The sequence below is a fragment of the Cyclopterus lumpus genome, chromosome 6 (genome assembly GCF_009769545.1).
Source record: "Cyclopterus lumpus isolate fCycLum1 chromosome 6, fCycLum1.pri, whole genome shotgun sequence".
NCBI classification, from domain to species: Eukaryota; Metazoa; Chordata; class Actinopteri; order Perciformes; family Cyclopteridae; genus Cyclopterus; species Cyclopterus lumpus.
In genome coordinates this window covers 15205010-15217358 of record NC_046971.1, presented here as the reverse complement: position 1 = coordinate 15217358, position 12349 = coordinate 15205010, and the positions used below count along the sequence as shown (strand labels likewise).

The 12349-nt window shown below is 46.3% G+C and overlaps 1 protein-coding gene across 1 annotated transcript; it reads left to right on the top strand.

Moving 5' to 3' along the window:
- Window positions 1–7302: 7302 nt before the first annotated feature.
- Window positions 7303–9293, top strand: LOC117732036 (zona pellucida sperm-binding protein 4-like). The gene is made up of 9 exons (XM_034534642.1): window positions 7303–7428; window positions 7525–7657; window positions 7758–7942; window positions 8029–8126; window positions 8210–8370; window positions 8441–8633; window positions 8818–8965; window positions 9048–9123; window positions 9202–9293. Exons 1-9 carry the CDS (start codon window positions 7303–7305, stop codon window positions 9291–9293), a joined length of 1212 nt encoding a protein of 403 aa, XP_034390533.1.
- The last annotated feature ends 3056 nt before the right edge of the window (window positions 9294–12349 follow it).

Here is a 12349-nt window from a genome sequence, read left to right as displayed (position 1 = left end):
ATAAAACGCAAATAAGTGTACATCATGCACGGAATACAGCTGCATTGCTTTCATTTTGAAGGTGAATGCTGCTGTTTTTTTTCTCAATGTATGTAGTACGTTGGTGAATGTGTGCGAGCAGCAGCATCACTGCAATGTGTTGGCGAGCTGAGCTTACGGGAGAAGTGATGTAGCTGTTAGCCGTCAAAAATGTATCAAATAGATTAGTTTGTGCAGAACAGGTCGCAGTGTTTAATTAAGGATAACATTCGCATTGCCATTACAAGACGCAACACGCGGAGAAACACAAAATGCTCCTTTTTGGTTTGGTGAACAAACATTCTCTGTGATAAAGTTGAACAAATCCAGACGATCACTGACAATCACCTGTCAGCTGTCCTTTGTATATCATATGACATTCAACCTGACATCAGTGCTTCAGACATTCAACCTGACATCAGTGCTTCGTTGAAGCTCAACACAGACTAGATTTCTCCCACTGAACTGAATATTTAGGTGGAGCTTGTTACTCCTTTATACACAGTTCAGTTTGGGAAGTTAGGAAGGGTTTCGAATGACTGTGCGGTTTCAGTGCGCACCCACTGACCATCAATTCGTATTACTTGGTCGGAGGCCTAGCGCAGAATATCATCCCGAGACTGCTCGAGTGGAAAATTTTCCATGGAGTGGAATTCGGGAGCAGGTGGGGTCTCCATGGGAGTCTCCACCAGTTCCCCCTTCCCGTCTGCAGTGTCGGACAACCTTGTGTCACCGCTGAGCACAGCACACATACCGCATGACCCTGTGAACCCCGCCGCCTGTGCAAGGCGGGAGCTAACCGCAACCTTTATTCTATGTTTTTTTCCGTGTATCTAATTTCCACTGACTTTATGGGATACTGGTAAACCCCAGGAACTGCCGGTTCATCTCCGCCTGGTCTCTTTGCATTGCTGCGAACCCGCCGAGCATCTTCCCCAGCGCAATGATCGGCTGGGTCGGGATCTCAGGGTGTTGTGCCTGGCCCATGTTTGGCGCCAATGTTACTCCCGTGAGTCTCGCGCAGCACAATGAGGGAAGCCCACTCGAATCGTGGTTCTCAAGTGTTTTATTATTATTAGTGCCAAATAATAATCTTAGCTTTATTCAACATAACAATGTTCAAGAGTGCGACAGACAATCTGAAAATTGGACAAGGGTAGGAGAAACCTATAAAATAATATGTTTAGTTAATAATGTGCTCCATGGCTTTAGAGGTAAGGCTCAGTTACTACAGTAGGTTGGTTAGCTAGCTTGCTGACTACAAAATACCTACCTTATTTCCCAATAGTGCTGGGTAATGGACAGTGTATTTCAAAGGGTTGTAATGAAGGTAAGTGAATGTCGGCGAAGCTGCTGTGTTTGTAGATGGCTGTCATGCTAACTGGTCCCTGCTCTCACAGTGGATGTGGCCTATGATTCGTACTACACGGAGGCTGACTATCCCGTACGCAAAGTACTGAGGGACCCTGTGTACGTGGAGGTTCAACTCCTTGAGAAGACAGATCCCAACCTTGTCCTGACTGTTGGTCGCTGTTGGGCAACCACAAAGCCCAACCCTCACAGTCTGCCCCAGTGGGACATTCTGACAGACGGGTATTTAAATAGCTGCGTGGAGCGGGGGCGTGGACCGGGGGTGTGGTTCAGGGAACGGTGCCGATGTGTAATCAGCCTCAGCTGGGGTCCATTGGGTGTGTTTGTGTCTTCAATAACAGTGGCCACTGTAACACGTTTGAGTCTCGGGCAGGCACAAAAGAGGGCAACACACACACGATCTTTAGTGCAGTAACTGGTTTTATTCATTTCAGTCCCGTTTCCGCTTCCGAATGCTCCAGGCATCTGCTACCCGCTCTCCTTTCCGTTCTTCAGCTACTCCTGACCCCAGCTGAGGCTGATTACACATCACGGCACCGTTCCCTGAACCCCCCCCCCCCCACACACACACTTTGAAGTCCATGATCCGTAAATTTATTAGCAAAGATGAATGTAATTAGGATAAATGGCTTAATTCTCTGTTGTTTTCAGTCCAGAAGGTTTCCCACGCCTCCACAGGATGTTCTTCCTTTGAATGGTTGTTCAGCAGGAAACCAAAGGGCTTGACCTGATAAAAGAAAACTGGGAGGAAGGTCCGAGCCCCGGTAAAAGCGAAATCCAATACGTCCTGGACCTGCGAAGAAAACTGGGTTGACTGTCATGTGATAATTTGCTCCAGGCCCAGGATGTCAAAAACGTCTGTACAACAGAGGAGCCAGGCGGAGAGAATTCACACCGGGAGAAAAGGTACTTGTATTGCTTCCTTCTTCCAGCTCTAAACTCCTCGCCAAGTGGCAAGGGCCCGTTGTGGTCACACGGCGAGTGGAGGATGTCAACTATGAGGTGGTGCATTCTGACAGGGGTGGAGGTACACAGATCTACCACCTCAACCTCCTAAAACCATGGAGAGAGGTGGAGTCTATTTCTCTGGTGTCCGCGGTATCTGAGAAAGAGGAGCTGGGGCCTGAGGTCCTAAAATCCACCAATCCGGCATCGCTCCTTTGTGAAGACCATCTCTCCGGGACCCAGAGAACAGACATTGCCCAGTTGCAAGAGCAGTTTGCCGACGTGTTCTCTCTCCTGCCAGGACACACAAACCTCATAGCGCACCAGATTGAGACTCCTTCGGGTGTGACCCTACAGGTTACCTGAACACAAAAGAAAAGTGGTTCAGAGGGAATTGGCTGCTATGCTGGAGATGGGGGTAATAGAAGAGTCCAACAGTATTTGGTGTAGACCCATCCTTCTTGACAACAAGAAGGATGGGTCTATAAGGTTCTGCATGGACTATCGCAGGGTGAATGATGTGTCACGTTTCGATGCGTACCCAATGCCTCGGGTCGACAAACTCCAGGACCGACTGGGCACTGCACGTTTCTTTACGACCCTGGATTTAACCAATGGCTACTGTAAGATTCCTCTGTCCAGGGAAAAAATGGCCTGGGCTGGGAGACGTTTTGTTCCAGCAGGTACAGGGGGTTGACCGCCCGGTCCTATATATCAGCCGGAAGATGTCCGAGAGGGAGGGCAGGTACAGCACGGTGGAGGAGTGCCTGGCCAATCCGGTGGGTGGACAACTCCCTGCGCTACTACCTCCTGGGATGCTCTTTCTACCTCGGACGAGGCCCTGCTCCAGTGGCTCCACCGCATGAAAGATACTAACGCCCGGATCACTCAAGGGTATCTGGCTTTGGTATGTGGTGGCTGGGGTGTGGTTAGGCTCAGCTGCGGAGGGTAGTGGGGGAGTGGCTCAGGGAACAGATGCCCGGAAGAGGCCTAATTGGCCTCACATGCAGGGGATCAGATGTTGTGAGATCTCTTCCCTATATTAGGTGCAATAGGGACTGTGCCTCTTGCTGAAGCGGGACAGGTGAGCAAGAGGCCAGAGTGTGCCGGTGGCAATAAAGAACGTGACAGGAGCGTGTTACAAATACCATCACCTTTTTCATCTGTTACCTCCCAAGCTACACTAGTTATGTAATACTGTATGTTTGTATAATGTTATTGTGGCAGCGGGGTGTGGCTAGGCTCAGCTGCAGAGTGGGTGGAGCGGGGGTGTGGTTCAGGGAACAGTGTCATGATGTGTAAATGAGCCTCAGCTGGGATCAATTGTGTTTTATCGTATCCCATGTGACCAGCCATCGGGTTATAGTGAGCCGCCTGGAAAATCATTTCCCGGCGGCTCTTCGGCACCAGCAACTGGGTGCTTTCCTCTCCTGTCTGAGCGTCACGGCTCACTCTGTACAGTCTGTCCCTAATCAATGAAAAGTGCGGATATGACTGTGCTGCGTCAGGGCGCACCAGGTGACCATCAATTCGTATCACTTGGTCGAAGGCTGAGCGTAGAGTATCGTCACGAGACTGCTCGAGTGGAAAATCCTCCATGGAGTGAAACTCGGGAGCCGGTGGAGTCTCCACAGGAGGCTCCGCCGGTTCCCCCTCCCCGTCTGCAGTGTCGGACGACCTTGCGTCGCCGCTGAGCACAGCACAGATATCACATATCCCTGTCGGCCGTGAACGCACCCCCGCAGCCTGTCCCATTAATTTGTTAAACCCCGGCCAATCTGTTCCCAAGATTAGGGGGTACGTAAGGTGGGAGCTAACCGCGACCTTCACATTATGCTTTTTCCCCCCGTATCTAATTTCCGCTGACACCATAGGATACTCGTGAACATCCCCATGCACACACCTTATTTTCACCCACAATGCCTCCACCAATGCCCCGGGCCGAACCAGGCTCTGGTGGATCATAGACTGCGTACAGCCCGAATCCACCATCGCCTGATGTGGAACCCCCTGGATTCTTACCGGAACGCGGTACGTCGCTCCCGGACCGGGGGAGGGTGTTGGAGGGCCGGCAACCCGGATCACCTGGCCCACCTCCATCAGCGGACACTCTCTCCGGAGGTGCCCGGGCTGTCCGCACCTCCAACACTCCTGCCCTGGTGTTTGAGAACCCCCCTGTAGGTCAGGAAGAGTGCTGGTGTTGGCCGTGGTTGGTGGATCGGGGACCCGAGGGAGGGGTGCTGGTCTCGGCGCCAGCCGTGCCGGAAGCTGCGGAGGTAGCGTCCTCCGTGGGGCGGGTATAGGCCGGGCCGTAGCCGCCGCACGACCACCGTCCCGCTGCCCGGGGGAATGAACGGCCAGGTGATCCTCCGCCAAGGTGATGGCGGTCTCTAGTGCCGCCGGCCGGTGACAGCGGACCCAGGCTGACGTTTGGGACGGCAGGCCGCCCACAAACTGTTCCAGGACCACCTTCTCCGCTACCTCCTGTGCCCCCACCGAGCCTCCCGGTTGCAGCCATCTGGTGGCTTCAGCTGCTGGGCGAAAACAAATGGTCGGTCCTCGGACCCCAGCCTGGCCTCCCGGAACCTCCGCCGGTGGTCCTCCGGAGACAGGCCCAGCCGCTCTATGACGGCTTTACGCACGTCCGCGTACACCTGCCTGCTTACCGGGGGAAGCCCCAGAGTCTGTGCCTCCCCGGCCAGAAGAGGCAGGAGGCGGACCGCCCACTCTGCCTCAGGCCAGCCACACGCCCCCCGCTGTAGCCTCGAAGCAGTCCAGGAACGACTGTGCGTCATCCGCTGCGGTCTTCCTGTGCAGGGTGATGCCCGCCAGCGCGGAGGGCCTCGCTGCCGGTGGAGCTGCAGCTGACCGGGCGGCGATCTGCTCCAGGGCGAAGGTCTGCCTCTCAGCCTGGTCCTGGAGAGCCCTCAGAAAATGTCGGTTCATCTCCGCCTGCTCGTGCTGCATGGCTGCGATCCCCGCCAGCATCTGCCCCAGTGCCACGATCGGCTGGGTCGGCCCCTCGACGTGCTGCTCCTGGTGCTCCATATGCCCACCCACGTTTGGCTCCACTGTAACAGGTTTGAGGCTCGGGCAGGCACCAAAGAGGGCAACACACACAATTGTGAGGGCAGTAACAGTTTTTATTTACTTATTCGTCACGCTTCTGGTAGCGACCGATCCGGGTCTCCGCTACCCGCTCTCCCTCCTCTCCAGCTACTCCTGTTCTTATATGGAACATAAAACACAATTGATCCCAGCTGAGGCTCATTTACACATCATGACACTGTTCCCTGAACCACACCCCCGCTCCACCCACTCTACAGCTGAGCCTAGCCACACCCCGCTGCCACAGTTATACATCTTGAAAAGTCTTCCGAGATTTAATTACGTATTTTGGCTCACATTATTCAATTCAGGTTTTTTTGTATAGCCCAATATCACAAATTACAAATTTGCCTCAGAGGGCTTTACAATCGGAACACATACGACATCCCTGTCCCAGGACCTCACATCGGATCAGGAAAAACTCCCCAAAAATAACCTTTCACAGGGGAAAAAGGGAAGAAACCTTGAGGAGAGCAACAGAGGAGGATCCCTCTCCCCGGATGGACAGATGCAATAGATGTCATGTGTACAGAATGAACAGCATTACAGAGTTACATAAACACATTACATGAATATGACAATGTATGAATGGACCTCCAATCCATGAAACAGAAGGAGGTAGGGAGGCGGGGCGGCGGGGAGATCAGCAGGAGCGATCAGCAGGGCCAACGCGGGAGGCCGGCTCACCAGGCAGGAGGCATCAGACACAGCCAGGTCCAATGGACCCTATGAGACATGAAGTCACAAAGACTCCAGGGGGGAAGCAGAGTTAGTAAGGTGCAATGGAGAGATATAAATCCATCCATAAGTAGAGAGAGAAGAGGAGATAGGTGCTCAGTGTATCCTAAAACATCCCCCAGCAGCCTATATGCAGCATATCTAGGGGCTGGACCAGGGCAAACCTGATTCAGCCCTAACTATAAGCACTATTAAACAGGAAAGTCTTAAGTCTACTCTTAAATTAGGTGACTGTGTCTGCCTCCCGGACTGAAAGTGGAAGCTGGTTCCATAAAAGAGGAGCTTGATAACTGAAGGCTCTTGCTCCCATCCTACTTTTTAGGACTCTAGGAACCACAAGTAGCCCCGCATTTAGTGAGCGCAGCTCTCTAGTGGGGCAATATGGTACTACAAGCTCCTTAAGATATGATGGTGTGTCACCAATCAAGGCTTTGTAGGCGAGGAGAAGAATTTTAAATATGATTCTTGAATTTACAGGGAGCCAGTGCAGAGCAGCTAATACAGGAGTAATGTGATCTCTTTTCTTAGTACATGCTCTGAAGGTTAATGAGCTGCAGCTCATTAACCTTCAGAGCATGTTTGTCTCGCAGTAGATTAAAAGCAACTCTGTTTAGGAAACTGCAACATGGTTATTTTTAAAATAATGTGTTCATAATGGCACAGCTGCAAGGTCTGTGCCATTATGAACATACCTATTGGGCTAAAGGCGCATATTATGGCAAACTTTGTTACAGATCCAGAGGAGAAAAGATCAATATGTTTGCCATTGTACACAAGCAAAATAAACATTTGGTGACAAACAACTCTTAAGGTCACAAAGACCTTTAAAAAAAGTTTTTGGTGACCCAAATGTATGACTTGTCAATAAATAATATCATCCAACCGAGTGACCTGTTCTAATAGGACACACGTGTCAGATCTTGTAAAGTTGCCAAAAGGCTTATCAAATCATCCCCGTAAATAATAAAAACATGACATAATACACCCCTGAAGCTTTTAAGTGGCTATTGAAAAGATGTTACGCTGTAATTGGTGGTTATTCTGCCTCAGAGGTGGGGTTTTTAAAAACATCAAGCCCAGTCACATATAAATGTGGCAGCATATACAAACTGCTGTTGAACCATGGCAAAACACTGGGGTGTCACCTCTTTAGTGGCGCTAGCACTGCTAGCATGCTTAACTGGGACAGAGGTAGAAGCGCAGGGCCAAGGGTGGATGCCTCCAAAAGGGCCTCCTCAGAACCCACAGGTATTTCCAGAATCGTGGCCAGTTCGTCCATATGCATTGACTACTCAAGCGCAGCAGAACCCTACAATCCCACAAACCACAACAATTGTGTCAAAGTATCCTCCTGCCCAGAGATGTGATGTAGCAGAAAACACGAGAGTCCCATGTGGACAGCCTGATATCTCTACTGATGGATGCAAAGACATCAACTGCTGCTCTGATGGTGGACAGTGCTATTTTGGAAAGGCAGGTGAGTTTTGAAAAGAATGTCAAGCAATGGACCGTAATGGAGGACGCAAACAAGGTGTTCTACATATTTAACCTGTCAATGCTTGTTTTTATGCCACCAGTGACCGTTCAGTGCACCAAGAACGGCCAGTTCATTGTCGTAGTGGCGAGAGATGCCACTGTGCCCAACATTGACCTTGAGTCAATATTACTGTTGAGCAAAGCTTCAGGCTGTACACATGTTGACTCTAATTCAGACTTTGCCATCTATAACTTTCCTGTTACCTCATGTGGCACCGTTGTTTTGGTAAGACCTTGAGTTTCTCAACTTATCCACCAGTTAAAAAAGTTAAATTTTTACCCAATTATGCCATTTTCTTTTACATTTTCTAGGAGGAGCCTGGTGTTATAATCTATGAGAACAAAATGTTCTCCTCATATGAAGTGGAAACCGGGCGTCGTGGAGTCATTACCAGGGACAGCCACTATGAGTAGGTGATGCTTTTTTAAGTTATTTTGTAATATCTAAAAAAGGATCTGACCAAGCAACATAATGCCAGTTTTCTCTTTTCAGATTGCTCTTCCAGTGTCGGTACATCGGCACCACTGTTCAAACTGTGGTTGTAGAAGTACTACCATTAGGAATTGCTCCTCTATCAGTTGCTGTGCTGGGACCCATCAGAGTAGAACTGAGGTTGGGAAGTGGACAGTGTATTTCAAAGGGTTGTAATGAAGGTAAGTGAATGTCGGCGAAGCTGCTGTGTTTGTAGATGGCTGTCATGCTAACTGGTCCCTGCTCTCACAGTGGATGTGGCCTATGATTCGTACTACACGGAGGCTGACTATCCCGTACGCAAAGTACTGAGGGACCCTGTGTACGTGGAGGTTCAACTCCTTGAGAAGACAGATCCCAACCTTGTCCTGACTCTTGGTCGCTGTTGGGCAACCACAAAGCCCAACCCTCACAGTCTGCCCCAGTGGGACATTCTGACAGACGGGTATTTAAAACACCAATTTAACACACTGTCCTGTTTATGACAACATAATCAATCATTTTTGTCAGAGTTTACACTTCTAATCATTAGGATTAGTGATAGAGTAATGAATGCTATGAAAACACTGACTTCCTTTTTGAATTGAATTACAGAGGAGTTGTCTTCATGCCGTTTTCTTTTCATCCAGGTGTCCATGCAGGAATGATAACTACTTGTCCTCACTGGTTCCAGTCGGTGCCTTCTCTGGTCTGGACTTCCCAAGTCACTACAGACGTTTCCTTTTCAAAATGTTTACCTTTGTTGACCCCACTTCAGTTACACCCATGAGGGAACAGGTAACAATTTAATCCACTGATGATAAACTGATCCAACAAAATATGTTTGTATTGCTCTGCTTACATGGTTTTCTTTGTTCAGGTGTACATTCACTGCAGTACAGCTGTGTGTACTACTACAGGAAGCCGGTCATGTGAACCAATATGCTACAGAAAAAGTAAGAGATGAATTTATAATCTGAATGAAAGGAGCAATATGCACTCAAATCTGACCCTGTTTGTTTGTCTGTTTGTAGAGAGAGATGTCATGGCTGTGGACCAGACAAGTTCTGAGCCAAAGGTTGTGGTTTCTGTAGGACCAGTGAGCATGGGTGCCTCTGCGGAGTAAACAGCAGTGTGGAACTCAAGAATTTGGCCAAGATCATGAAGTAAAAGATTTGCATATGATATGATATGATTTGCATACTGTATATTGTAATGATTGGAAAAAGACTACAAAGTATGCTGCAGTAAGGATGAAATTGATCCCTAAAAATATTGTAGACACATTTGTATTAAAATATATTGGCTTTGATTTGCTATAAATACTTTGATAACTTGTGTGTGTAATACTTATACAAAACAAAATACAACGTTTCTATAGAGAGCGATCTCTATTTTCGTGACATCCACGTAAAATGCCTGGTTGAATAAAGCTAAGGTTATTATTTTGCACTTGTGGATAATAGGTCACATACTGGACATAATATATTTTTGTTTATGCACTTTACATCAATTCCAGCATAATAATTTGGTAAGAAAAGAAAATGTATGTGCTGGTAAAAAAAAATATTTTTCTCTTCACACACTCAGAATTGACACAAATACAATTCCATGAATCAGGAAGCTACCACAGAATGAGGTATGATGATAATAAAATATAAGAACGTTGGTATTGATATGAGTAAAATAGCATTGTTTCTAACAAATTCATGCAAAATCAACTTAGCTGCAAGTATTTACAAAACATTGCAATATCATAATTGTACAATTGCAAGTGCAATGGTAATTTTATATTCTAAGTTGTATTTTATAGTCTTATCTAAGGGAACTGGTATATAAGCTGTATATTCTTAACGTTGCACCTGCCATGACAAATTCCTTCTATGTGAAAACATACTTGGCAATAAAAGGTTCTGATTCTGATATTAATGCCTGCATTGGGTGACTCGTGGCTTTGATTCTGATTGTGCCATAAACAAACCTAGAAACCTACGGTGACGACTGTGTTTAAAGAGAACCTCATTAAAGAAAATGGGGTAAAAGAGGTACCTCCGACTGAAGGACCCAATGTCACGTTCATGAATAAAAATACGGAGAAATCCGCTGTCAACATCTGAATGAATGGGTTAATAAATGTGGGTTTTCCTGCGGGAAGATCATTTATTTTATGACAAATGCTTAGTTCTAATGGGTGGAGCACATATCATAGGGATAGTAAATTGTTCTTTAAGTATTAGTCCTGAAGCTCATAGAGAATACACATAACTCCCGCTAAGTTTTGGATTTGGAAGATCCTTTTCTGTAACTACTGAGTGAGTCGCCCAGTCAACAAAAAAAGTGATTGCATTTCCACTCATCATAAGAGTGGTTTTGGGTAGCTATTGGTTCAGTAGAATATTTGTTATATGTTCCTACAACTGACAGGTTTATTCGCTTTCTCTAAATGCTGTTTGGCATCCTGTGATAACTGAAACTGTTGTGTGGGTGTATATGTATGTGAGCTAATTACTGCAATTTGAAACACATAAAAGACTTGGAGATATTCAGTCAAAGGTGTTTCTTGGTTATTGTTACAACTACCACTACGATAACAGTACAATTGTTTAGCTTCTAGCTTTTCCTGATTTGTAAATCAGCACTTGGATTCTTTAGATGATGCAGTTTTGCTTTCAACTTTTCCAGTTTTACATTTAAACGACAAGGATTTTCAGCAGTGCAGTTCAATGCTTTTTAGATGCATTTTCTAGTTTTACATATTTTCTTCCTTTCCCTATAATCTGCTTTATTTGTTCACATTTTCACACCTTTTGTGATTTTCAATTATTTCTAACCCTTTATTTTCTAAATAAAAAAACTTTTCTAATTAAGTTAAACTGAAAGATCCTCCCTCAGGAAAACCACATTAATTCAATCATCGGCAACACACTTGCTCATATTTATTTTTCATAAACGTCACAAGATTAGTTGGATTGAGAAGAGAATCAGATTGCCTGTCAAATCAGTCCACTGGCTGATTGACAGTTTGACATTAACGTATTTGTTTATTAGTTAGCATCTGGCACTAACCAGTGGGGCACGCTCACATGCAATAAAAGCACACACGTCTGACCTTGCTTTGTCAACACAAGGAGAAGCTTGAATAACAGAAGGAGAGCACCATTCTTTCCTTACGTGGACATTAATCCACTATATCTTTACGTAACAAACACCCGTTTGCTGCTGTATTAATATTCAGAATGTTAAATACAGCTCTTTTATGTAGGGTGGCGTGCCAACACAAACCTCTCCAACTGTTAATGGTTTAATAGGTTAATTTTAAAATCAGGTGTTGGGAAAAAATATTAACCAAGCTGAAATCAATTACGAATCCTCTTGAAAAGTAGTATACGCTCTATGCAATCCACTCAAACCACATTTAAACTAATGATATTACAAACCAATCCCTATTCACTTGAGTTATGGTCTTAAAAGTGTTCATTAAAAAGGTTTCTTTACAATAAGTTCAAACTATTCTAAACTTAAAGAACGTTTCATATAAAAGAGTCAAAGTCAGCAAACATTCAGGAATGTCTGTTACTTATTAACATCTATCTGAAGTTTGCCAACTTTAGCACCCATTAGCAAGCATTATACCAGACCATGTAAGGATGTAGAAAAGCCTCTGAGTGCCTTGTATTGAGCAAAGGGTTTTGTAGCTTTTCAATTTTCATTTTAGGAAGCAGATTGTGACAGCTGGAACTAGCCATAACAGCAACAAGGCAAAGTGAAGGTGATGTTTCCCAGTTCGGTTAAGTAACACCTCGATAAAAGAACTAAAGACACTTCTTTAGCCCACTTTATATTTCTTCAATGAGTGCACGCAATCTAGATTTATTAGGTTATGGTAATAAAACCTGTGATTACAGAAAAGATTAGGGAGAACCACAAGGACAGTAAGTCAAACAACCACAGGGCACAAAGCACAGGGGGCAGGGAATATTAAAATAAAACCGGAAACAAACCAGATCAAAACCAATATCTTGACAGACTTTCCTATCAGTTATAAGTAGGCAACCATCCTTCTGAAAAGACTGAGCTGCTGCAGCACACCTGCTCACAAGTGGACAGGTTAATTGAACTGTGCCATTCTACTACAGCTAGAGGGGTGTCCTCAGCAGCAACTACGTCTGCCCCACTGAGGAG

Excerpts from the sequence above, each read along its gene's own strand:
- LOC117732036 (XM_034534642.1), top strand. The coding sequence starts at position 7,303 with ATGGCAAAACACTGGGGTGTCACCTCTTTAGTGGCGCTAGCACTGCTA. Across the intron at positions 7,429-7,524 it reads GGCCTCCTCAGAACCCACAG|TATCCTCCTGCCCAGAGATG; the intron begins GTATTTCCAGAA and ends ATTGTGTCAAAG. Across the intron at positions 7,658-7,757 it reads GTGCTATTTTGGAAAGGCAG|TGACCGTTCAGTGCACCAAG; the intron begins GTGAGTTTTGAA and ends TTATGCCACCAG.